Below are 24,616 nucleotides of genomic sequence, written 5' to 3' on the forward strand. Positions count from 1 at the left end.
TCAAAAGCCTTGCTCTAGCCCAAATATCTAGCTACGACACAAAATGTAAAAGCATGGTGCTATTACCGCCAGAGGGTGTATCCCCTTGCATGAAGGCTGGAGACGAAACAAATCGCCGAGACTGGACCATGAACAAAGAAGGAGAACTAGTAAGAGGCTGAAAATGGCGCCGAGTTTGAAGCTCGTATCTGCTGAGAACTCCTGACAACTCGGCGAGTACGAGGGACGAAAAAAAAAAAAAAAAAAAAAAAAAAAGTGGGGTCACCGAAGTGAAGATGAGGATGGCTGCAACAATTTTTTTTTTCCCCAACTAAGCAACTAAGGTACCTAAGGTAGCCCATGTTCACGTTGTTTACTTGTAGTTTTGTTGCTGAAATACAATGAAGGAAATCTTGTAGATGGGGAAAGGATTGAAGAAGTGAAGCAGAAACATGTGATTGCTCACGTTGAAAGACAGTCAAGGTGGGAACTGACTTGACAGCCTACAGACCTGGCCTGGGCTGGGCCTGGGCTGGGCTGGGCGGCTACGGCTGAGGCGCCATTATTTGCAGCGACCAGGCATTAGTTGGCATTAATTTACTTACGGAGAGAGCTGGTCAGTCAGTCAGTCTGGTAATGCAGCGCCTGGGCAGGCCATGATACGATGACGACGAGGCGGCTAGCCCTAGAATCCAATCCAGACTTGCACCCAACCACGTAGTCGTGGACGTCACGTCACGGTCCTGGTAGGTTGAAGTTGGAAGATGCTGATTGCTGATCTGGAACTTTTCTGAACTCTGCGCTCGAGAGGCCCGGCTGCCCGGCTGCCCGGCTGCCCTGGCTTCAATGCTTGACGCTTGACGCTCCACGGCTCCACATTGACTGGTTGCTGCTCGTCCCCTGTCGCTTGTCGCAGAGCCCGCCCCCACAAGTATGCTTGTCTTTGAGGCACACACAGTGTACTAGGGGTAGTAAGTACCTACCTAGTATTGGTACGTTGACATAATGGTACGGAGTAGTCGGTATGATCCGGCAGAACGGAGAGCAAAGTTGCGCAGGTTGCACTCGGCTAGATAATGGGGTGTCAAGAGGCGACGGGATTCCTTGTCGGCAACTCACCCCTTTGACGTATTATGTAGGTAGGCAGTGTGGTGGTTCCAGTTCAGACCTGTTGTCTGGATGGTATTATTCAGACCTTAGGTACCTAAGGTACCTAGGTACCTTCGGTACCCACGTAGCATAACAGGCTCCATTGTCCCCCGTGATATTCGGAACATTGGGATGGGGTCAACTAAGGTTGTTGGCAGGGTGGACAGTGGCGCAGTGGTCGGGCGCAGTGGTCGGGCGCAGCAGAGGTGACTCTAGCGGGGACGGAGTGCTCCGTACCAGGTACCTGGTAGGTAGGTACCTTAGGTTAGTGGTAGGAGGTGGGAGGTAGGTACGCGCCCAACGCCTCGGAATCCGTGGCAGAATCCGTTGCCGTCGTTAACCCGCGCCATCCAAAGGTGTCGCTCGCTTCTCTCGTCCATCACCAACTTTCGTTTTTCGTTTTCGCCTGCCGTCAACTGCTTTTTCCCTAACCGCCCCCCCTTCCGCCATCGATTGCCAACCTTTGCTTGATCCTCGCCTCTTATCGCAGCTTTTCCCCACAAGCACCCGAAAGCCGTTTATTTCAGCTCTTTCTACGATCGACGGGTGCCGCAGCTTGTTGCACTCGAAACTCAAATACGACCACCTCATACGGCCACATACGACCACATACGACCACATACGACCACATACGACCACAAACGACCACACACGACCGTTTACAGGCAGCTGGCACTAACAAATTGTTTGCTTTGTGGCTCGTACCAACCAACCGTTGTCTCACCAAATCCATCCCTCGACTTCCGACTCTTCTCGTCACTCACCTACTGCCCACGCCAACAATCTGTCGTTGCAACACCTTGACGACTACGTCCTGCCCGCCCCTCTCGTGGGGCGCCCTGTTCTCCTCTTTCCTTTCACAATAGGTCTGATTCATCAGTATTCCACTCATGCAAGATGCGCTTCTTTTGAATGCGACGGGCTTCGAGTTGCACGCAGCCTAGCATGGCTCGCGAGACCAAATCAGCGCATCGTATTGCCGGAACAAGCACTGCCGGTCACGCCATCGCATCGCCTCCCACGGTCCAACATCGAAGCTTTCGCGCCGGGCGCAAAGTCGACGTGATGCATCTGCCATGGTCAAGCCTCGTCGCTTCTTGCCGCTGGCCCTCTTTTTCACATGTTCGAAACCCCGTCGACAGTCGATCAAGGGTAAAGCCGGGGAAACCATCCCTTCGACAGCTGTCTTCGACAGACACCGTGACAGGCACTACGCGCTTCTTGGCCATGCTCGTCTTCGCTCTCTTGACCCCGAACCAGGTCGCCGCGGTTCGAATACAGCCCACAAACTGTCTCCCAGAGTCATTCCAAGCCCAGAAACCGCCCTTTATCCAATGGGTCCCAATAGCAGCCGACGCCAGATTCGATACCGCCAACGACAAGCACAACTTTCGATTCATTGTTTGGGGCAATGTTACCGGCTCTCTCAACCAGCAGCCCCTTCCAGGCCCTGGGTCTCGTGACTGGACCAACCCCAACAAGACGGATGGCAAGATCATCAACTCGGAAAACTCGGCCAATGGCACAACGGTGAAAAGCTCAATCGGTACGCTGACGTACGTGCCGTGGAGCCATCGCAACTTCTTTTGTGGAGAGGCTCTGGTTAATGGGACATGTCCCTTGGCGCCCGTCTTCAATACAACGGGCAACGTGTAAGTGTCCATCGCCTTGGGTCCCCGTTGTTTGTTTTTCCTTGGAGAGTCGGAATCGCCGGTTTTTGACCGCGCGATTTCCAGCTCCAACCGCCCTCCGCCATTGGATATTCAGACATGATGCAGCTGTGGATATGAGCCTAAAGGGTTATAGAATATGAGACTGATTGAAACTTTTTCTTCTTCTTCAACGAACTTGCAGGTCCTTGTACAACCTGCCGTCTATGAACATCACCAACGACATGCTATCGTCCTACTCATTCGCGTCGTTTGCAGCTACCATGTTGATTATATTTGGCAACTCGGCCGGTACCAACATCGGCTGCATCTCTGCCGTCATCACGCCGGATCTCGGAAAGCTGTCGTGGGTACTCAAGACTTTACCCTTGGTAGTGCTCCTGTTTTCCGGGTTTGCTGTCGTCTTTGCCAGCATCTTTAGCCCTTGGGGTAGCAGCAACGTGTTCCACTGGACATCCAACTATGGACGGGACGCCGACTTGCTTCGACTCGTCACCCCTGGTTTCGGGGACTGCTTACAGTATCTTCAGTTTGCTGTGCTATCAGGGGCTCTCTCTCTCAGCTACCCGGGATTTTATCAGCCGGTGGTGAGCCAGGCCGGCTGGTCCGCTCTCATGTTTAACGAGAGCTTTGTCACTCACTCTCCTGGCTGGCAAAGCGTCCGCGATGGTATTTACGTGACAGATACCTCGGACGGCTATGGGCTGCATTCCCTCGGACAACTAGTTGGTATGCGTCAAAGCGCCGACATTTGGGCGGGAATGATGGTTTGGCTCTGCGTCATCATCCTCGCAGTGTTTGCCCTGACACAGGCCGGCTTTCTGGCCCAGTGGCTTTACCGGAAGATACAGCGTATCCCGGAAGAGGATCTGCGCGCCAAAAACATCCCTTTCAGCGTAGGCAACGTCATTCGGATCGTCTTCAACTTTCTTTTGATCCCCGTCGTCGCGCTGTCGTGCTTCCAGCTCGTTGCCGCAGGCGAATCTCCAGCTTTCACCATCGCCCTCGCCGCCGCGACACTGGCCGTGCTGTTCGGCTTCGCGAGCTACGTCCTACTGCTCGTCATCCGAACGCGACCCAAGTCGGTTTTGTTCGACGACCTCCCCACGGTGCTTCGGTACGGTCCTCTGTACAACACGTATTGTGACGAGGCGGCCGCATATGCGCTCATCCCCGTGCTCCTCAACATCGTCCGGGGAGTAGCGATTGGAGCCGTGCAGCCGAGCGGCATATCCCAGGTTGTTCTACTCGCAATCTGCGAAGTCATCCAAGTATTCACCCTGCACGCGTTCAAGCCTTTCCCGTCACCGACCTCTATGAATGCCTACCACACCCTGTTTTCGGTCCTGCGCCTTGCCTGCGTCCTCTTGATGGTTGCCTTTGTCCCTAGCCTCGGGGTTACCGAGGGCCCCAAAGGGTGGATCGGATACGCCATCTTGCTGATTCACGGCGGTGTCCTAGCCCTCGGTTTCTTCTTGGGGGCTCTGCAGACCGTTGTCGAAGTCGTGGCGCGATTGCTCGGCGCGGGCGGAGATGACGTCACGGGTCTCACCCGTGGAGGCTTGTCCAAGATATTTGGCATGCGGCAGCTCTCTCGCCGCGAAACCCACCGCGACGCGGCTTCCAGAGCCAGCCAGCTCTCCTCCATGGCAATGCTGCATGCCGAAGAAGGGTCAAAGACGGTCTATTCCATGTCGCCCGGAAGAGTTCGCAGCGCTTCGGGCGCCAGCTACGGCGCAATCATGGCTCACCACCGCCATCGCAGCAGCTCGGTGCTCGACAGCGTCGACGTGTACTCTGCCGGCCACCGCCACGCGGACACCAACAGCTCGTACATACCAGGCACGCCTGGCGAAGCCAGCACGTTTTCCTTTCTCGCTTCGCCAACAATCGGCCGTCCGATGATGCCTGCTCGCATGGAGCCTGCTGATCCGTACTACCGACCTCCGCGCCGATCGAACAACCCCAACCTGAGAGAATCAATGTATTCCGACAGCCCGCAGAATACTCTGGGCGTGGAAGCCAAGCCGGCCAACCCGAATCCTGGCGCAGCTGCAGAGGCGGCGGATGCCGCTGCTGACGAGATCCCGCGCGGCATGACACCAGCGCCTCCGGGCGGCGCCATGAACTTGCCGGCCAACCAGCCGGACTACGCTACTCGGGAAGTGGACTTTTACTACGGCGTCCGCGGTCCTGCTCTGAACTCGGACAACCCTGGTCGGCGACTGGGAACAGGTCCCGCCGATCCGACGGGTCCGGTGGCCACTGCCACTGGTTGGTTCAGGAACTGGTTTGGCGGCAAGAGCAAGGAAAAGGGCAAAGGATTCGAGGTTGTCCGAAGCTCGAGGATGCCGCCTCACATGGTGCGAAACGGAGGGTTTGGGGACGAAACGCCGCCAGAAGGAATACCTGTCGCCATGGGCGTCTTGAGGAACGGTCCGATCGACTCGGACGACGACTCAAACGACGACGGCCCCGATGCGAAGCGCCAAGCAAAGGCCCCGGAGCGCAGGCCCGACGACCTCCTCACGGATGATGGCGACCCGCGAGAATCCGATGTTGACGAACCTGCCCGCCCCATCAGCCCAGTCATCAGCCCCATCAGCCCAGGCATCAGTCCGGTCATCAGTCCGGTCAAGAGGGAGCGCTCAACCCAGTCCAGAGGACGGCGAAGCAGCTCGGGAAGTGGTGAACTTGTCGATTTGGCCTTGCCCGACATTCCACGCAAGAGTTCTAAGAGAAACTCTGGCTCAGTGGACCCCCGGCGCCTGTCTGCCCTCTCCATGGGAAGCTCACGTCTCTCTGCTGCTGCTGACCATGGTTCTCCCGCCCAAGCGACCACGGGGAGCCATGGGCCATATCTCTCCAACACTCCAGCGCCTCCTTCCGAGCAAACAGAGGCAGCGCCCAGGCGAACTAGTTCGAAGTCATCCAGGAAATTCCCTGTGGATTCGAGCCAAGATAAAGACGCCTTGGATCAAGGTCCAGGGAGTGAGCGACCCGCGAGCTCGGGCACAGTTGCTCAGATCAATCGTGCCAACCCCCCTCAGCTACCGCCCCTCAACGTCTTTGGCGACTCTGCCGATCTGTTGGACGACTTTTCCGACCTCAAGCATGTTTGAAAAAAACTCCGCTTGGATACAATTGAAGAATCAGAATGGGGATGACACTGCCGTTGCTGGGCGTTTTCCTCGATCACACCAAGTAATAACATGACACTTTTTAATTTTTTTTTATTTTTTTTAGGGTTTCTTTTTCCCCCCCAATGTTTCCAACTAATTCATAATGTGCCCAATGACGACAAGATTCCCATTCTGCTGTTGGAGGCTCATGTCATTTGCAAAGAGTATAGACGGGATTTACCACAAACGGATTGCAAACTCGGTTGGTCGTTGCAAGATGCACCGCCACCGCTCTTTGCCGGAACCGCGGGAGAATGTCAGGGAAACTGGCAGCCTCATCCGACGAGGCTTGAAAAGACATTGGGAAAGTGACTGGGCGGCGAGCCGGATAGACGTGGGGGAGACCTGGTTGACGGCGACCACGGTCATTGTTTCCACCGCGACAAAACAGTTTTTTTTTTATTATGGGGAGAAGCACCCCTGGCGAACTGTCAAAGCGAAGGAATTGATGCTTTGCAAAACACAGTCGATTTTGGTGACCGACCCTGGACGGAGCAGAGCTGCGGTATTTTCTTCTCCTTTTTTGTTTTTCTTCCTCTTCCCCCACTTTTGCGGACTACTGTTATTATTTACTTTGTATTTTCGGTCTGTTTATACATAGCGCCTCACCAACTGTATTGCTTACAAGAATGACGGAGAGAAACAGGGGGGGTCACGGGGTGAAGCTGGGTCAAGTACATAGGCGCGCATGAGCGCACGAGCAGTTGCAGACAGGTGGTTATTTCCAGCGTTTGCTGCTTTTTAGTTTTTTTTTTTTTAGTTTTTTTTTTTTCCCGCCTCATGAGCGTCTCGGCGTGCTGGGGGTTTTGGCGTGACATGTTTTTTGCAGCGTGTGGCGTGAGCTCTTTCCGGACAGGGGGCTGCGTGGATGATGAGAGGAGGAGTCTGGGTCCTGACTGTATGTGCCGCTTGCCCCTGGTGATGCCATATCGAGAGGGGCAATCCCCTATTGTACCTGGTGCGTTGTCGCATCTCGTTCTCTTTTGTTGATTGCTCGTGTCCTCCCTCTTTCTCTCTGTTTTCTTTTTTTTTTTTTTTTATATGGCTTTCTTTCCTTTCTTTTTCTGCTGCGCTCTGTCGTTCTTGGCCAAGAAGGAACAACAAAAAAAAAAAAAAAACCTACTTGACGCCGACAAAGGCAATGCCCGAGCGAGCCTTTTGCGCAGCCCTCCGCAGGGCCTGGTCCTCCACGTCTGTCCACTTGACGCTCAGCTGGTCCCACTTGCTGCCCGGGGCGTTGTACTCTTTCCTCCACTGGGCCTGCATCTGCTGCAGCTGGGCCATCTTGCGGGGGTCCCCGGAGCCGCTGTAGACGATAAAGGCCGTGCAGGGGGGCAGGGCGGCGTGGATGCGGACGAGGCGCTCCGTGAGCCGGACGAGGGCCTGCTCGAGCGACGGCGACGACGACGACGACGACGACGGCGGGGCCGCGGTCGCGTCGTCCGGCGGCCCGCCGTCCGAGCCGGCCCTGTCGACGCGGCCCTTGTTCCACCACCCTTGCAGGGCCTCGAGCTCGCGCATGCGCGCCCACACAAAGTCCACGCCGCCGCCGCGGATGTGCGAGCCGTCCGGGTCGCCGTTGACGGCGCGCACCACGCCCTCGGCGACGTCCTCGTCCGACCGGCAGCCCAGCTGGTAGGTGGCGCCGCCGCCGAGGCCCTTGGCCGGGTCGCCCCAGTCCACGGCGGCGCTGGTCTTGCCGGCCTCGACGCCGCCGACGGCCGCGTCCCCCCCCTGGGCCTTGTACGTGGTGCCGGCTCGCGCCAGGCGCCGGAACAGGTTCTCGCCCTGGTGCTCGCCCGCGCCCCACAGCTTGCCCTTTTCGCACTTTTGCTTGACCAGGTCCAGGCACGTGCGGGCGTCCTCGACGCTGTTGTGCCCGTCCGCCCCGCCCTTTTGGATCTCGCGCGCCAGGTACTTTTGCGCCAGGTACTTGAGCGACGACTTGAGGGGCGGCCCGCGCGGGTGCGGGAACAGCATGGACGTGTCGACGACGAAGGGGTGGGCCAGCTGCATGGCCTTGGTGTCCGACTCGAGCGAGTGGCCCACGAGGATGGCGCGCGGGTGCAGCAGCTCGACCAGCCGCGCCTGGATGTCGCCCAGCGTCGTGGTCACCGGCGCGAGCATCTCCTCCGTGATGCCCGAGAAGCGCGTCACGTAGTCGACGATGGGCTTGTCCGGCTTGACCAGCTCGTCCATGACCACCTCGCCGTCCCAGTTGACGATGCTGACGCGCGTGAGGGAGAGCTCGTTCTCGCCCGTCAGGCACATTTCGCAGTCCAGCGCCAATACCTCGCGCCCTGCCGTGACGCTCCCCTTTTCTATCTGGCTGTCTGGAACGTCTGCCTCGGAGAGGTCGCCCACCTTGGTGACGACCCACCCATCCGGCACCACGAAGCGGTCGCGCTGGCTGCCCTGCGCCAGGAGAGCCGGGTGAACCAGGTATCCGTTTTCCGCCAGCTCATCCGCCGTGGCCAGGAAGTGCGTGATGGGGGTTCTGTCGTTGCGCCAGCCCTGAGGCTCCGTGGCAGGCTTGATGCCCCCCGGTTTCGAGGTCCTCTCCTTGGGCGCGGGAGCGGTGAGGAAGGCGGTCATGGGGGAATGCATCTTGCCGTTCTTGTCATCGCCGGGGGTCCGAACCGGCCACAGCAGGGGGAACATGTCGGCAAAGGGCTGCAGCGCCTCGGGCAGCTTGTCCTTTTGCAGGCTCCTAGGGTAGTAGTCGTCGGGCGATGTGACGGCGACTGGCCGCGATCCGCCACGGTCGATGCGGCCGACATGGCCGTAGCCGTCGTCGTCGTCGTCGTCGTCATTGTATGTCGAGAGGTCGACGCTCTTCTCAAACATGGCCTCCTCCAGGCCGGGGACCATGATGGCGACAATCTTCCTGAACTGCGGTCGGTGGGAAACACTAATCCACTGGGGGCCCGCACCATCGGCAAAGATGTAGGTTATTAGGTCGCGCAGGTTGCTGAGGTTGAGCTTGGACTGCAGGCGCGCGTTGGGAGAGAAGGTCAAGGCGGGATAGCCTCCTTTTCCGGGACGCGGGACCTTTTTCGGCTTCTTGCGTGGTCGAGTGACGACTTGCCACTCGCTGCCGGCTTGTTCGTCGTGAGGGCTCGTCCGCTTCAGGCTGTTCTGGGACGCCGTCTCGACGGGGTCCTTGGCCGATTCCGTCATGATTGTGCCGGGCAGAGTATCTGGATGCTGGTCATTGGCGGCCGACTTATGCGCAGGCACAGGCATTCTGTCGTCACTGCTTTCGGCCGGCTGTTGCAGAGACGGGCGGCCGCTTATCAACGAGCGGGCAAACTTCTTGGCGCGTCTGAGCTTGTCCTTGATTCCAGCAAGCATGCTCTACCTTTCCGAGAGCTCACGATTTCCGCCCGGGACTTTGTTTTTCTTTTTTTTGTTTTTTTTTTTTTTGGCTGACCCGTCCCGTTGCGGCACAAGTGTCGGTCGAGCCGCTACCAAAGATGACAAGGCGCGTATCAATGGAGCAAGGGTCTTCGGCGTCGTGGTCCGTGGGCAACTAGAATTCTGTAAGAGGAGCCTCCAACGATGGGTGGGCTGAAGAAGGGCGTTGTGGATGGGTGTTTCTGGGATGCCCGTTCTCTTGTTTTCTTTCTTGGGTTCTTTTTCTTTTTCTTTTCTTTTTCTTTTCTTTTTCTTTTCTTTTTTTTTTTCGTTTCTTGGGCCCTAGCCAATCCGCAAAGAGGCTGCGACTTACCCCCCCACTGGGCCGCTGTAACGCCCCCGTAAACATTGACGGAACGAAGAGTACGGAGTACAATAGGTACTAGGCAGTACGGAGTACAAGTACGGAGCACCTGAGGTACCAGGTACCCGCGGTCCCAAGCCTCGACTCTCTAGCAGGGGTTGTCACCGAGTCCCTGGTCCGGCCCCTGACCTTACTCGAACCCGATGCTTAGTCCTCACTCTCACCTGCTGCTTGCCAACAGCTTCAACCCATGCGAGCATCTAGCATCTCCCTCTTTCATGAAACTGTTGACAGCATCTATCGACGCCTCGTCGCAGCTCTGACTCGGTCTTCACCCAGCTCTGCCATATTTAACCCAGCTGCAAAGTCAACCTGGACTGCACCCGCTGCCGGCTGCTCGATGGATCGCCTCCCCAGGGAACTGATCGACGCCATCCTGCAACAATGCATCGCCAAAGGTCCCAAAAACAGCCTTCTCGGCCTGCGTCTCGTATGTCGGCTGTTTGACAGGATCTTGAAGCCGTCCACTTGCTGCACTCTGGGGCTGGATTTTACCCGCATGAGCAGAGCGAGCCATTTGCGCAGGCCGGACGTGAATGCTCTCCAGACCATCGGCTATCACTGCAAGAGTCTCTACATAGACCTGATGGTCCTCCGCGATGAAAGTTTGTGCATGCCCGCGTTTCTTCCTTTCTTCTTCTTCTTCTTCTTCTTGTTAATCATCATCATAATCATCATCATCACCGCCACCACCGCCACCACCACCACCACCACCACCACCACCACCACCACCATCATCCTCTTCTTGCTGCGTCGCGGGATGCTAACTTTTTCCTGTCAGTGGAAGTCGAGTTCCTCGAAACCGTGTTTGCGCGGGTCCCCTCCATGACGGAATTCTGCCAGACGATGCACAAAAAGTATTGCATGAACGAGACTTCCTTTACCGAGACGGAGTACTACAGCATGGTAGAGGCCATTCTGTTCAACTGCCGCGACGTCGACAGCCTCCGCCTCAACCTACCCTTTCAGCTTGTTGGCCGTCATTGCAACGCCGCCACCATGATCTTGGCCAACACTCTCAAGGCATTCGCCGCTCGCCCCAAAGAAGACTCGGCCAATCTCAAGACCTTGGTCCTCGAGAACCTCACCGACGTTGCCGTTTGCAACCTGTGGATGAATCCGAGCGATGTCATGAACATCATGGCCGTCGTGGCCGTCTTGGAGCATCTGGTCCTGACGTTGCGCAGACACGAGGTCGAGCCGCACCGCGCCGGTCTCTTCGGCTCGTGCTTGTGGGACCTGATCGAGCATGCCGGCTACCTGAAAACCCTCTGCATAGTCGGCATGGATCACGATGACCGGCCGCCCAGGGGCTTGAAGCAAACCAGATTCTGGCAACTCCCTGTCGCGGACTGGAGGGCGAGGTCGCTGCCCGCGCCCCGCGTCTGCTTCTCCAGCCTGGCCTGCCTGGAGCTGAAGCGCCTCGAGATTCTGCCCGATAGCTTCCTGAAGGCGATCCAGGTTTTCGGCGAGACCCTCGAGGAGCTCTATCTCAACGAAGTCTACCTCAAGACGGAACAGTCCCGGGACTGGAACCAGGACTCCAAGCAAGTCCTGTGGGTCGGCATCCCCAACCAGCGGCCGCTCGAGAGCTGCAAGTGGATAGCCATGGCTCTGAGGGCCTCGGCACCGCGGCTGCGCGTCTGCCGCGCGTCGTTCCTCGCCTACGACCACTACCTCGGCGAAGACACGTCGGTCCAGCCCGAGTTCGACCTCATCGACCCTTGCGGCCTGGGGCGCAGCGTCTCGCAGCGCTTCGTCGAAGTCGCCACCGGCATCCATCAACCCAACATGCCTTCCGGAGAGCCTGTCGAGTTCCTCCCCCCCGACGCCAAGCACGACTGGCTGGTCGGCCGACTCAAGCCCCGCACGAGAGCCCTGCGTGTCGACGAGTACGACACAAACGCGCACCAGACGGCCGTGGACAACCCCACCTCGGAGTGGCAGAAGAGCATCGACGGCATCTTTCACAACTGCAACTCGGGAACCCTCGATGAGCTGCACTACATTGCCGAAACGGCCTGCCAGGGAATGAACGAGATTCACAGGAGGAGAAGTGAATGGACGACCGGGAACAGCATGGCGAATGAGTATGCGGATAACTTGTCCAACAATGTCCCCCGTGGATAAACTTAAAACTTATTTGACATCAACACGCCCTTTCTGACAGGATCATGTATGGCATGGGGAAAAGTATATTGCATAAAACCGGCTCTGCTTTTTGACGGCGTAAGAAACCGGAAGTTTCTTTGCATGTTTACATGACGCTCTACGTCGCGTATCACTGTGGTTCTAGCCATCGGGCAAAACAACATTTAAACCAAACGAAAAATGCCATTCTTATTAATAATGGGAAAATTGGCACACGAAGGCTCACCACACCCCCGGCCCTCACCCCCTTTTCCCGGTTCATCATGATGGACTTCCTTCTCGTCTCGTTTCTTTCCCCTCTTTTTGTTCTTTTTTTTTTTTCTCGAGTCTTTGCTGCGCCCTCAACAAGCGATTCTCTAGTCTTTATACATAAACCCCATTGATCATGCTTAATCCCCCTTTGGCTTGTCTCATTGTCCGTTGACGCCGTTGGAAAGGCCATTCTTAGCAGTGTCCCTGACCGCACGCTCAAGTGCCTGAAGGACATCATTCTTCAAATCTTGTGCATCCTCAATGCCGCAACTCAGGCGGACCAGATCGTCAAAGACACCGACGGCTTCTCGTTGGTCACGAGGGATGCCTGCATGGGTCATGCTGCTAGGCAGCTCTACCAGAGACTCAACGCCGCCCAGGGACTCGGCGAGAGTGAAAATCTTGGTGACTTGGCAGAATCGCTCGGCGGCGGCGTGTCCACCCTTGATTCGGAAGGACAGCATACCGCCGCCCATGCCATCGCGGTGCTGCTTGAGAGCAATGGCGCGGTGAGGATGAGAATCAAGACCAGGGTAATTGACAGAGATGACGTGGGGGGAAGACTCGAGGGCGTGACCGACGGCGGTAGCGTTTCGAGTGGCCTCGCGTGCTCGCAGGTGAAGGGTCTTGAGGCCACGGTGGGCAAGCCACGAGTCAAAGGCCGAAGGGACAGCGCCGATGGCGTTTTGAAGGAAGCTCAGGCGGGTCTTGAGCTCGTCGCTGTTGAAGGCAGCGACACCCATGACAACGTCGCTGTGACCGTTGATGTACTTGGTGACGCTGTGGACGACAATGTCGGCGCCGTGGTCGAGAGGGTTCTGCACGTAGGGAGACAGGAAGGTGTTGTCGACGACGACGAGGATGCCGTGCTTGTGGGCCTCGGTGACGACGGCGCGGATGTCGACCAGGCGGAGGGTAGGGTTGGAGGGAGATTCGATCCAGATGAGACGGGTCTGCTCGTTGATGTGTTCGCTGATGTCGACCTCGATCTCGGGGGTGAAGGTGACCTTTACGCCATGGGCCTTGGCGACCTGGGTGAAGTAGCGGTGGGTGCCGCCGTAGACGTCCGAGACGGAGATTACATGGCTGCCGGCAGCCAAGCTCTGCAGGATGTTGGCGGTGGTGGCGCTGCCGCTGGAGAAGGCAAGAGCGTGGCGGGCATGCTCAAGAGCAGCGACGGCCGCCTCGAAGTTGGTCCGGTTGGGGTTGGCGGAGCGCGAGTATTCGTACTCGCCCACGGGCTTGCCGACAGCCGTCTGGGCAAAAGTCGTGGACAGGGAGATGGATTCAATGACGGCGCCGGTGTGAGGATCGTGGGGTGAGCCGGCGTGGACGGCGAGAGTCCCGAACGCGTTGACGGGGGTCGGGGGACGCGGGGGGGTCGAGACGGGATCAGAAGTCACGGTAGGAGACATTGTCGAGGTCTGCTTTTTCCTTGCTTAGCCCCAAGGGTTTGCCATTATTATTTCGCATCGTATAGCGGGTGATGGTACTAGGCGGGGGGTGGGGGTTGGAGAAGGAGGCATCATCTGACAATCCAACGACCTACTTTTGGAGACGGGGCCACTTCTTTCTTGTCTTCCTTTCCCTGGTGTCCTCTCTGCAGGGTGCTGGCCCCCGGGGTCTCTGGACTTGTCGCAACTGAAGCGAGAAAGGTGAGGGGGGCGCGATGACGGGGCGAACCGCCAGCCGGTCGGTTGGTTGCTGGGAACAAGGGGGCCTCGGGAGATGCTCTTGGCGGTTTCGACGTGCAAAGCGAATTAAGAGAATCGACAGCTGGCCACGGCTGGCCGGGGGATTGGAGAGAAGAGCGAGCAAATTTATAAATGCGTCTCTGTCTCTTTTCGGAACGCCGGTAAGAGGGGCCTGCGGGAATATCTCGTTTGGGTTATCCTTGGGACGTCGGACGCCGGTTTACGAAGGCAAGGGCATGGAGGCAGTGCGAAGTGGGAATCTCGCAGGAGATTTGGGGGAGGGGAATTAGGGAATATAGAGGGGGAAAAAAAAATAAAAATAAAAAAAAAGGTCCTCGACAGAATCGTGGTGCCAGGCGGCTGGGTGTTTAAGGTTGTGTCAAGAAGCCAAGCTCGGCCGAGGCCTTGAAGGAGAAGATTGGTCATTCACTGATGGCATCTCGCCTCTGAATGGCGTGCTGGCGCAATAGCGGGGGTGAAGGAAGACGGATGGGGGGCCAGAGAGCTGGGCTCTGGGGCTCTGGGCTTAGCGCCGAGGCCGCCGAGGCCGCCGAGGTTCGCTCGTCGGCTCCCTTCGACAGCGGTGACCGGACACGGCAGGTCTCTTCGCTGACGGCACGCTTGATGCAACACGCTAGAGTCAATGACCCCCCGCTGTTGATTGATGCCGCTGTGTCCGTACATACCTGCAGAAGCAGCCCCAAGAAATGATTGACTGAACCACGTGCAGCTGGTCGCAGCAATGACCCCCACCTCAAGGGCCTGCTGCCCCGCTGGTTCAAAAAAATTTCGCCTCGAATTGATGCAACGACGCGTAGCCATTGCCGTGTTTCTGCATCCGGCATTCGACCCGACTTACCTGTACCCCATACAACGTGTATCAAGATGCGTGTGGTTTTGGTCAGCGGTGGTGTCATCTCCGGCGTAGGAAAGGGTAAGTGCGGCCAAAGATTGCGGAAACATTCACCGCTTCGCCACGTAGGATCCGAATGGAGAGAGAATTTTCCTCTCGGGTGGCCATGTGGCCCAGGGAAGACGGTTTCAACGCAGGCAATTATTCAGCCGTGGTGAATCATGTGCTGACGCGACCTTTTTTTTCCAATGATAGGCATTATTGGTACGACGACGACAAATCCGCCGCGCGCCATGGGAAGTCTAGGCTAACCTTTCGCTTTCAGCCTCCTCGGCCGGTCTTTTGCTCAAGACGACGGGCTTGCGAGTAACGGTATAACCACCTGCGCACATCGATCGGCTTTCTTTTCTTTTTCCTTTTTTTTTTTTTTTTTTCTCGTGTGCGTGTGTGTGACTAATATCTCGACTTGTAGGCTATCAAGGTAAAAATAACACAAAAGTCATCTGTCATTTGCCGTGCTGTGCTAATGGAATAGATTGACCCGTACCTGAACATCGATGCCGGCAGTAAGAATTCTCCTCTCACGGGTTCCTCGCCACGCCTCGTACTAATACGAATTGGCTAGCTTTGGGACCTCTCGAGTACGCTGCCCGTCCCAATCTCTCTTCGTATTTTTTCCCGAATTGCTGACGACATGTGTGCACAAGACATGGCGAATGCTTCGTTCTCGCAGATGGCGGAGGTAGGTTGCCCGGGAGCTGTCTGATACGACGCGACCATCGAACAATAGTGCACGAACAAGTTCCGTCAACTAACGGTCGATCCAAGAGTCCGACCTCGATTTGGGAAACTACGAAAGGTAGTCAAGGCTGTCGTTTTATCGTTTAGGTCGGCAATCCAGCTCTCAACTGACCAATGCCTGTCAGATATCTTGGAATTCAATTGACTCGGGACAATAACATTACGACCGGAAAGATCTACCAAGAAGTCATCTCCCGCGAGCGAAAAGGAGCTTATCTAGGCCGGACAGTGCAAGTCGTCCCGCACATTACCGATATGATTGTCGAGTGGATTACCAGAGTCGCCAAGATCCCAGTCGATGACTCTGGCGAAGAGCCGGATGTGTGCATTAGTATGTCGTACTGAAGATGCATGCGTTTGCTATTCGCTTACTGACGTCGATGCCTTTTTTTTTCTTTTTCGTTAGTTGAATTGGTACGTTTCTTGCAGCTTGGCGCGAGGAAACGCAATATTGACCGACACCTGCTCACAGGGCGGAACCATTGGGTATGTGCAGTAGTCCTAAATCACGGCCTTGACACCAGCATGAGCAGACCATCCGGCGATGTGAACGGCCTCTTGTACCCCGCGGATGTTACGATGGTGGCACCGTTCGCGTTCAACCCACCCGAAAGCGTCTAACTTTTGTCTGCAGAGACATTGAGTCGGCGCCTTTTGTGGAGGCCTTGGTACAATTGAGACACAAGTTGAGCAGAGACGCAGCTTCGTCGTTCTTCAACATTCAAGTCTCCTTTGTCCCCTTGTAAGTCTTCTCCTGTCTGTTTTGGCGACGGGACTTTGGCGAGCCCCCCTCAGCGGTTGCGCAGTACTGAGTTGCCACACCTAGGATCCACGGAGAGGAGAAAACTAAACCTACCCAACACGCCATCAAACAAATGCGAAGCGCTGGTCTTATCCCAGACTTGGTACGTCAGTCACTTAAACCCTCTTCTGCGCCGCACGCTCTCTAAGGCTTTTCTAGATTGCGTGCCGTTGTGACACCACCCTCTTCGATGGGACCATTCGAAAAATTGCGTCGAGCTGCCAAGTAGATTACGAGCAGGTTATTGGCGTGCACGATATGGAGACAGTCTATCAAGTGCCTCTTCTTCTCCACGAGCAAGGACTTCTCCAGCGACTTCGGACCGGACTTGAGCTGGACAAGCTGCCCATGTCGCCTGCTGTGGCCACCAAGGGCGAGGCTCTTTGGGACTTGTGGAAAAAGACAGTCATTGTGCCGAAAGACACGGCTACTGTTCAAATTGCCTTGGTTGGAAAGTACACTAGCATGCTGGACTCGTATCTCTCCGTCATCAAGGCCCTGGAACACGCAGCTATGCGATGTCGCCGAAAGCTAAACTTGGTGCCCGTTGACTCGGAGCACCTCGAAGCGATGACTCAAAAGACTGACCCCGCCAAATATCACAAAGCCTGGCAGACGGTCTGCGAGGCCAACGGGGTCATTGTTCCAGGTCAGCGGCTTCCCACGACCGTTTACGAGTTTAATCCATAACCTCAAACTGACAGCAAACGACAGGTGGCTTCGGTTCCAGAGGTGTAGAAGGCATGATTGCTTGCGCCAAATGGGCTCGTGAGAACAAGCGAAACTATCTCGGTATTTGCCTGGGTATGCAGGTTGCTACGGTTGAGATTTCTCGATCGCTCTGTGGCCGTCCAAACGCCACGTCGGAGGAGTGGGAAAGCGACCCCAACGCCAAGGAGGCTGAAAACCACTCCGTCGTCTTTATGCCCGAATCATCCAGGGAGTAAGTGAAAAAAAATCTTTCCCCCTTGCCTTCTCTCTGTCCTTTTCAACCTGTCCGGGGTACTCAATCTTGTCCCACAGGCAACTCGGCGGCACCATGAGACTAGGAACCCGGCCAAGCTTGTTCCAACCCGGCAGCGAGTGGAGCAAACTGCGTGCCCTCTATAGAGGTGCTTCTGAAATTCACGAGCGCCACCGACACCGGTACGAGGTCAATCCCGAGCGTGTGGATGAACTGGAAAAGGCCGGCCTTCACTTCATTGCCAAGGACGAAACGGGCAAACGTATGGAAGCGTTTGAGCTCAAAGACCACCCATTCTATGTTGGGTAAGTACGCCAAAACAGACGTCGTGCCATGATTGGCCGTGATTTGCTCACCAGAATCATCTACACATGCACAGGCTTCAAGCGCATCCTGAATTCCTCAGCAAGGTGACTAAGTCGTCGCCACCTTTCCTGGGACTCGTCGCTGCGAGTGCCGGCGTGCTAGACCAGATCATCGGCGAAATAAAGATGGAGGGTGTCATGACAAACGGCGAAGCAGCTTTCTAGACTTGATTCGTGCGAGCGGGAGTATTGGCGTACTGTTTGTCTGCCTTTTCTATCTTTGCTTTCCTCCTTTTTTTTTTTTTTTTCCCTCTTAATATCCCGCTTAGACGTAAACTTTAAAGATGGATGCAGACAATCTTTGTCAACATCTAACACTCAAGAATAAGACAGCTGGATCGAAGGGGCTTCACGGGCATTGCATAACTTGGCGTCATTGGGCAAGGGGGGGGCTTGTCCCGGGTTTGGAAACGAACGAAAATAGAGTTTAACGAATCAAAGAGTTACCATTGCATCCTATGGGCTACTACCGGCATGCCTGCTTCTATTCATTCCATCTAATTCATCCTGGCCACAGCCCCTCGGTACGTCACGTGGAACAGTCGTTGCGTAGGTTAGGTACAATACCTGAGGTACTCCGTAGGTGACTGCCAATCTGCAGGTCTAGCTGGCTGCAGCTGCTCGCCAAGGGTCGCCAACTGCCCCGCACCTCTGGGCACGTCAAGGCGGTGTCTGGTGGCTGTGCTCCTTAAGCACATGCCAACGGGTCCCTGCCGTCGACTTGTCGAAGCAACTTTGGCTGCATCAACTTCAACTTTGCATCGCACCGCACCGCACCGCACCGCACCGCACCGCACCGCGTCGCATCGCATCGCCATTCCGTCTGCTCCGTGCTCCGTACAGATGCTAGACAGTCTACAAATACCGTTCCCGCATCGGCGCATCCTGTACTGTACCTCTCCCCGACCCACCACCACCACCACCACCAACGCCGGTTCCGCCTGCAGCTCCCCCGTCCGCCGCCATATCTTGCGTCGAGGCCGTTCGCAGCCATGCTGTTGGCATGGTCCGTCGCCAAGGCCAATCATCTGAAACGCCCCCCGAGTTTTCCCCCGATCCTCTAGTCGTTGCTGGTGTTGACTGGCCCGTCTTCTAATGCCGCCTCGCCGTTCGCACAAAAAGTCTCGCGCCGGATGCCGACGATGCAAGAACAGGAAGATCAAGGTACGTCGAGCCCTTGAGCCTGCTCGTCTCGCTAGCCGCCCCGGCATGTCGAGCTCCAGAGAATCGAATCCAACACACCCCCAATCGGGGATTACGTTTCCGTCTGATGCTGGCCGCGTCCCGCTGACTCAAAACCGCTTATGTGCCTTGACTCACATCAGTGCGACGAAGTGCACCCTCGTTGTGGGAATTGTTCCAAGCATGGCGTCCTCTGCGACTTTGAGAGTCGCCGCGTCTTCGACGAACTTGCTGTCCCTTCCACGCCCGCCGTCGCCATGGACAGCCCCCCGCACACCAGCGCTACCACACCGGCCGCCGTCAGTGCGAGCGTCTTGAGGCCTTCGCCCTCGGTCGCCTCGCCTGTCCGGCTCCCGGCAACGCCCGTCACGCCGGCGCAGCCTGCGGTATCCCCGGAGCCAGAGCCCGAGTCGTCGCCGAGCCACGTGGACAGGCTGCTAGAGCTTCGGCTCTTGCATCAGTACACCACCAGCACGTGCAAAACCTTGCTCACAAACTCCCCCGCCACCGACGAAATATGGCAACGAGCGGTGCCGGACATGGCCTTTGCCGGCAAGTCTTACCTGGCCGACGCCATGCTCTCCCTGGCAGCACTGCACTTGCGTTCGCAGAAACCCTCGGACCAGGCATTGGTGCAAGCCTCTCACGCCTACTCCGCATCCACCTTGGCTGCCTACGTGACCACGCTCAACAGCGGCATCACGGCCGACAATGCCGAGGCTCTGTTCCTGACCGCGTCCCTCATTTCTTTCCAGGCAACCGCCTCACGCATCTTCGTCAAGGAAGACACCGACGCAGGTGCCGCCAACAGCTCGGGTCGATATACCCTGCCCATGGCATGGTTCCATGCGTTCCAAGGCGTAAAGACCGTCGTCGCCAGCTCGTGGCAGTGGATCCGCACCAGCAACACTGTCCAGGCAGTCATCGATTCCCAGCCGAGTTTCCAGCTGGATCTCAACCCCCTCAACTCAACCTCCTTCTTTGGCCACCTCCTAGACGACCTGGACGATGAGCTGTCCAAGGAGCCGCGGGACAAAATGACCGCCACCCACCAGGGCTACTTTCACGCCGTCAGCGTCTTGAACTGGGCGCACAAGAATCCCTACGCCCCCGCCGCGCTCGCCTTTCCTGCCAGCGTCTCGCGTCGGTTCGTCGAGGTGGTCGAGGAAAGACGCCCGCGCGCACTCGCCATCCTAGCCTGCTTCTTCGCATTGCTCAAGCGCATGGAAAATGTGTGGTGGCTCGACGACGTATCGCGCCGCGAAGTCATGGGCTTGGTGGGCTTGTTCGAGTCCGGCTCGCCCTGGTGGCGGCATCTGGAATGGCCCATCCGAATCGCTCTCCGAGATGAGGGAGCCATCCCTCCCGACGTTTGGGGTGTCGACTGCAAGAAGGAGGCAGAGGCCAAACAGGGCTTTTCCGAGTCCATGGTCAGCCATATCGAGCTGTTTTCCAAGTTTACCAGCAATCGCCCAACTGCCACCACGTCTGCATCCGCGCAAGCTGAACTGGAGCTTGTGGCTGCTCCGCCCGACTGAGTGTGCGGCGGTGTCGCTTTCAAGACGGTAACACTAAACGGCAGACGAGTTGCGTCTCAATCGAGGCAGCTGGTTGGAGGCAAGGCTTTTTCTTGTGTCTCTCCCTCCTCTTATCCGCAATCGGGCGTCACGTCGAAAACAACGTTTTGTTACTAAAGTGCAAGAATTGTAACGGCTAGAACTGTGTACAAATGGCCAAGACGTGGACATTAGGGGGTATTCGGGCTTGACATTTTACATGAACGAATAGATATCTTACATGCGAAACTAGCACCAAGACTACGAAACCAGCTACTAGGCAAATCAAAAAGCAGAAGAATCTCGAGAGTGCCAAGAGCCACATGGATAAACGATCATGCATTCAAACTATAGAGCCCAAGTGACAGCCTCATACACTGTGACAATGGCACACAAGTACACAAAACGCCGCAAACTCCCTGCCCAAGAATGCACAACAATGTACCCGGAAACCGGTTTTTTTTTTTTGTCTCCCTCGCGCATTCGACCTGGTCATGTATCCCCTTTATTGCTTCACCCTCTTGGCATCTTCAGCGACAACGTCTTCTACCAGGTCTTCCTCATCCCTCCTCGATCTCTTGAGGCCCTTCATCTTTCTCAGTTGCAGCTGGCTCAGATCTTGCCTACCCAAGTGGACTCTGCCAACCTTGTCGCCCATTGCATCGGTGGTAATGTTCTTCTTGGATCTCTCTTCCAAGCCGCGGGCTTTCTTCATGGCCTCCTTGAGCATGGACTCGTCAGCCTCCTTGACCCTCCCAACGCGAAAGTCCATGCGAGGTCCAATTTCCTCAACTTCCACGCGCGGAAGTTTCTGCCCGCTGCGCTTCGTGCTGATCATGTAGGTGCGCAAATGGATGGCAGGTTTGACGTCTCCGTCCCCAGAGATATCCTCGGCGGTTATCGAGATGATGTACTGCAAGCCCTCTGCATCCATCTTGTCCGAGGGCTCGCCCTTGAAGAAGTCTGTAAACATGCTCTTGGCCAGAGTGAACTCGTTCGACACGGGGCTCTCAAACGCGGTGCCCGCGAAAAGGAGCATGGGCCGCAGCCCAATGGCAAACTTCTTGTTCTTGAACTGGACCATTGCTCTGAAGGTTCCCGGGTCGAGATTCAGCTCCACCATGTCGAGGACTTTGAATCCAAAGGTGCGGATCAGCGTCACGGTATGGGGGCGCTTCTTCTGGCTGCTGCCAAACGCCAAAAGGCTGGCGTCGTTCTTTTCCGAGAAGAACTCGAGAGAGGTGGCATCTTCAAACGGGTGGATGGGGTTCTTCTTGGTGAATTTCTTGGCGAGAGGGAGGCGGAGGGAGTAGAGGTCGTTGAGAGCGTCCTGGACGGTTTGCGAGCACGACGTCCCGCGGAGGAACAGGCACGTCCGGGAGTTCTCGATGGTTTTGGGCTCCCGCTTTTCAAGAGCGCGCTTTGAGCGGGCGTTTCGAGGCTTTCTATCCCGGGAGAAGGAGGAAAAGTGGTCAGCTCGGCGAATTCGCTCCATTTCGCCCTCGTTGCTGTTGCGGGACAACAGGCTCTTGGAAGATACTTACACTTGACGAAGCATATTTTTCTCTTCTTAATTTCCAGCTGTCACTGTTTGACTCTGGCTGTACTTTGTCTTTTCTTCCGCCCTTTTTTTGTTTTTTGTTTTTTTTCGTTGCCAATGAGTGGTCTGTCTGGTCTGTAGACACTGGCATCGCACAATGACGAGGAAGGGAAAGGGAAAAAAAAAAAAATAATATGCGGTTATCGATAAGCAATCAGCTTAGGACCTCCATCCGAAGCCAACTCCGCAGTCACGTGGTCCCGACCATGCCAACCAATCTATTGGCTGGGTTGACAATTCTGGTCTTGGTCTGGTTAGAAAGAAAAGTTGCTGGGCCCAAGCGCCGGACAGCCTCGGCATTTTCCCCCACCGGCGAGCCGCAGATCCATGTTCTGGCAAGCCATATAGCAAGCAGTTCAATTTCAAACCGCCTCCGCATCCGGGGCTTCCCCGTCAGCCCTGTCCGTCTTGTCTTACCGTCTTGTCACATTCCCATTAGTTTCTACGCTTGGAAAGACGACACTCTTTCCTGTTGAGCGCACATATACCAAGCGAAGCCGGCTCGTTTGCCGCCTTGAACCGCCGCGCCACCATCATCATCATCATCACCCAAGATCAGCATCATGTCGTTCATGGGAGGAGCCGAGTGCTCCACGGCTGGGAATCCCTTGAGCCAGTTTCAAAAGCACCTCCAGGATGACAAGTCTTCGCAGCGGGACCGGCTTGTTGGGAGAGGGCCCGGTGGTCAGATGGGTGGCTTTCGCAGTCCGACGTCTAATACGCAGCAAGACGAGGTGAGTGCTTGCTCCCTAGCAAACAAGCTTGGACAGCAGAGTGCTTTGGTAAACGAGAACTCTTTTAACGATGAAACGCGACCTTGACCCCGGTCAACTAGATGATGAATGGCTTTCTCAACGGCGGTCCGACCCTTCAGCAGGAGTTTCCCATGCAAGCCGGGCCTGCGCTAAGTCCAGCCCAACATGCTCCGATGCGTGCCAGCTCGACATCTCCTTCCTGGGCGCAAGACTTCAACAGTCAGCCAGGTCTGGAGTCGGTTTTTAAGCCCCCCCCCGTTTCTCACTTCTCAGCGGACGAATTCTCTCGATTCCGTCAAATGAAGGACCAAGCGTCACCAGCCACTTCCAGTCCCATGCAGACGAACAACATGTCTAGTCAGATGCACCAGCGGCCCATGATGGGGGGCGGTATGATGAACATGGGTATGGGATACGGGCAGCCCATGTTTCATTCAATGTACCAAAACCAACCCCATCAGCAGCACCAGCACCAGCACCAGCACCAGCACCAGCACCAGCACCAGCCTGAGGGCAAGGGCAAGGGCAAGTTGGTGGAGTTGGACGACAGCAAATGGGAAGAGCAGTTTGCTCAGCTCGAGCTCCAGGACAGGGAGGCGGAGAGGCTGAAAGAGCACCAAGAAGCCAACGCTGCGGAGAGGGAGTTGGACGAGATGGACAGGGCGATGCAGTCTGAGACGAATGAGTTTGGCGACTTTGAATCTCTCTGGAAGGGAATTCAAGCTGAGACGGCCGCTGCGAGATCCATGGTCAACGACGAGAGCCTGTTTGACGAGTTTGACAAGGAGTGGAGCAGCGAAAACATACCGGCCGACTTGTCCATGGCAGACTGGGGTCGGTTCGGCGACCCTGCCGTCGAAAGCTACCTGTTTGAGGAAGAAAACTTTTTCCGCGACGAAAAAAACGCGTTCGACGAAGGCGTGCGCGTCATGAAGGAGGGCGGCAACCTCTCGCTGGCGGCGCTGGCTTTCGAGGCGGCGGTTCAGCAAAACCCAGGACACACGGCGGCGTGGGTGTACCTGGGCAAGGCTCAGGCGCAGAACGAGAAGGAGACTGCGGCGATCCGCGCCATGGAGCAGGCCTTGAAGCTGGACGGCGACAACCTCGAAGCCCTGATGGGCCTGGCAGTATCCTACACCAACGAGGGATACGACAGCACGGCGTACAGGACACTGGAGCGGTGGCTCTCGGTCAAGTACCCCGAGGTCCTGAACCCCAAGGACCTGCACCCGGCGGCCGAGATGGGCTTCACCGACCGGCAGCTCCTGCACGAAAAGGTGACGACGCTGTTCATCAGGGCGGCGCAGCTCAGCCCGGACGGGGAGCACATGGACCCGGACGTGCAAGTCGGCCTGGGCGTCCTGTTCTACGGCGCCGAGGAGTACGACAAGGCGGTGGACTGCTTCCAGTCGGCGCTGCACTCGTCGGAGCTGGGCACGTCCAACCAGCGGGAGCAGGTGCACCTCCTCTGGAACCGGCTGGGGGCCACGCTGGCCAACAGCGGACGGTCGGAGGAGGCCATCGCCGCGTACGAGCAGGCGCTCTCGCTGTCGCCCAACTTTGTGAGGGCGCGGTACAACCTGGGGGTCAGCTGCATCAACATCAACTGCCACCAGGAGGCGGCGTGCCATTTCCTGGCCGCGCTCGACATGCACAAGGCCATTGAGAAGTCGGGCCGCAGCAAGGCTCACGAGATCCTCGGCGAGGGCGCCGACGGCAACGTCGACGAGGTGATTGACAGGATGTCGGCGCAGAACCGCAGCAGCACGCTGTACGACACCTTGCGGCGCGTCTTTACCCAGATGGGACGCAGGGACCTGGCAGAGAAGACGGTGGCAGGGGTGGATCCCGACGTATTCCGGCCCGAGTTTGATTTCTAA

The 24,616-nt window shown here is 56.7% G+C and overlaps 9 protein-coding genes across 9 annotated transcripts; 6 read left to right on the forward strand and 3 right to left on the reverse strand.

Moving 5' to 3' along the window:
• Positions 1-2,355: 2,355 nt before the first annotated feature.
• Positions 2,356-5,920, forward strand: UV8b_02400 (uncharacterized protein; the record flags this gene model as incomplete). The annotated part of the gene is made up of 2 exons (XM_043139898.1): positions 2,356-2,780; positions 2,983-5,920. The coding sequence occupies 2 exons, from the start codon at positions 2,356-2,358 to the stop codon at positions 5,918-5,920; spliced, it is 3,363 nt and encodes a 1,120-aa protein (XP_042995832.1).
• Positions 5,921-7,099: 1,179 nt separating this feature from the next.
• On the reverse strand, positions 7,100-9,334 carry UV8b_02401 (uncharacterized protein; the record flags this gene model as incomplete). Its single annotated transcript, XM_043139899.1, has 1 exon — positions 7,100-9,334. The coding sequence occupies one exon, from the start codon at positions 9,332-9,334 to the stop codon at positions 7,100-7,102; it is 2,235 nt and encodes a 744-aa protein (XP_042995833.1).
• Positions 9,335-10,101: 767 nt separating this feature from the next.
• UV8b_02402 (uncharacterized protein) lies at positions 10,102-11,891 on the forward strand (the record flags this gene model as incomplete). Its single annotated transcript, XM_043139900.1, has 2 exons — positions 10,102-10,366; positions 10,543-11,891. The coding sequence occupies 2 exons, from the start codon at positions 10,102-10,104 to the stop codon at positions 11,889-11,891; spliced, it is 1,614 nt and encodes a 537-aa protein (XP_042995834.1).
• A 431-nt stretch (positions 11,892-12,322) lies between these two features.
• Positions 12,323-13,579, reverse strand: UV8b_02403 (uncharacterized protein; the record flags this gene model as incomplete). The annotated part of the gene is made up of 1 exon (XM_043139901.1): positions 12,323-13,579. One exon carries the CDS (start codon positions 13,577-13,579, stop codon positions 12,323-12,325), a length of 1,257 nt encoding a protein of 418 aa, XP_042995835.1.
• A 729-nt stretch (positions 13,580-14,308) lies between these two features.
• On the forward strand, positions 14,309-14,569 carry UV8b_02404 (uncharacterized protein; the record flags this gene model as incomplete). Its single annotated transcript, XM_043139902.1, has 1 exon — positions 14,309-14,569. One exon carries the CDS (start codon positions 14,309-14,311, stop codon positions 14,567-14,569), a length of 261 nt encoding a protein of 86 aa, XP_042995836.1.
• A 174-nt stretch (positions 14,570-14,743) lies between these two features.
• Positions 14,744-17,808, forward strand: UV8b_02405 (uncharacterized protein; the record flags this gene model as incomplete). The annotated part of the gene is made up of 17 exons (XM_043139903.1): positions 14,744-14,792; positions 14,967-14,975; positions 15,037-15,083; positions 15,184-15,192; positions 15,247-15,277; positions 15,337-15,352; positions 15,419-15,453; positions 15,540-15,570; positions 15,638-15,843; positions 15,919-15,926; positions 15,985-15,998; positions 16,147-16,254; positions 16,339-16,417; positions 16,474-16,963; positions 17,029-17,257; positions 17,338-17,583; positions 17,658-17,808. The coding sequence occupies 17 exons, from the start codon at positions 14,744-14,746 to the stop codon at positions 17,806-17,808; spliced, it is 1,758 nt and encodes a 585-aa protein (XP_042995837.1).
• Positions 17,809-18,738: 930 nt separating this feature from the next.
• On the forward strand, positions 18,739-20,363 carry UV8b_02406 (uncharacterized protein; the record flags this gene model as incomplete). Its single annotated transcript, XM_043139904.1, has 2 exons — positions 18,739-18,807; positions 18,969-20,363. 2 exons carry the CDS (start codon positions 18,739-18,741, stop codon positions 20,361-20,363), a joined length of 1,464 nt encoding a protein of 487 aa, XP_042995838.1.
• Positions 20,364-20,886: 523 nt separating this feature from the next.
• UV8b_02407 (uncharacterized protein) lies at positions 20,887-21,939 on the reverse strand (the record flags this gene model as incomplete). The annotated part of the gene is made up of 2 exons (XM_043139905.1): positions 20,887-21,826; positions 21,926-21,939. The coding sequence occupies 2 exons, from the start codon at positions 21,937-21,939 to the stop codon at positions 20,887-20,889; spliced, it is 954 nt and encodes a 317-aa protein (XP_042995839.1).
• A 605-nt stretch (positions 21,940-22,544) lies between these two features.
• UV8b_02408 (uncharacterized protein) lies at positions 22,545-24,616 on the forward strand (the record flags this gene model as incomplete). Its single annotated transcript, XM_043139906.1, has 2 exons — positions 22,545-22,715; positions 22,817-24,616. 2 exons carry the CDS (start codon positions 22,545-22,547, stop codon positions 24,614-24,616), a joined length of 1,971 nt encoding a protein of 656 aa, XP_042995840.1.

Source organism: Ustilaginoidea virens, chromosome 2 (genome assembly GCF_000687475.1).
Source record: "Ustilaginoidea virens chromosome 2, complete sequence".
NCBI lineage: Eukaryota > Fungi > Ascomycota > Sordariomycetes > Hypocreales > Clavicipitaceae > Ustilaginoidea > Ustilaginoidea virens.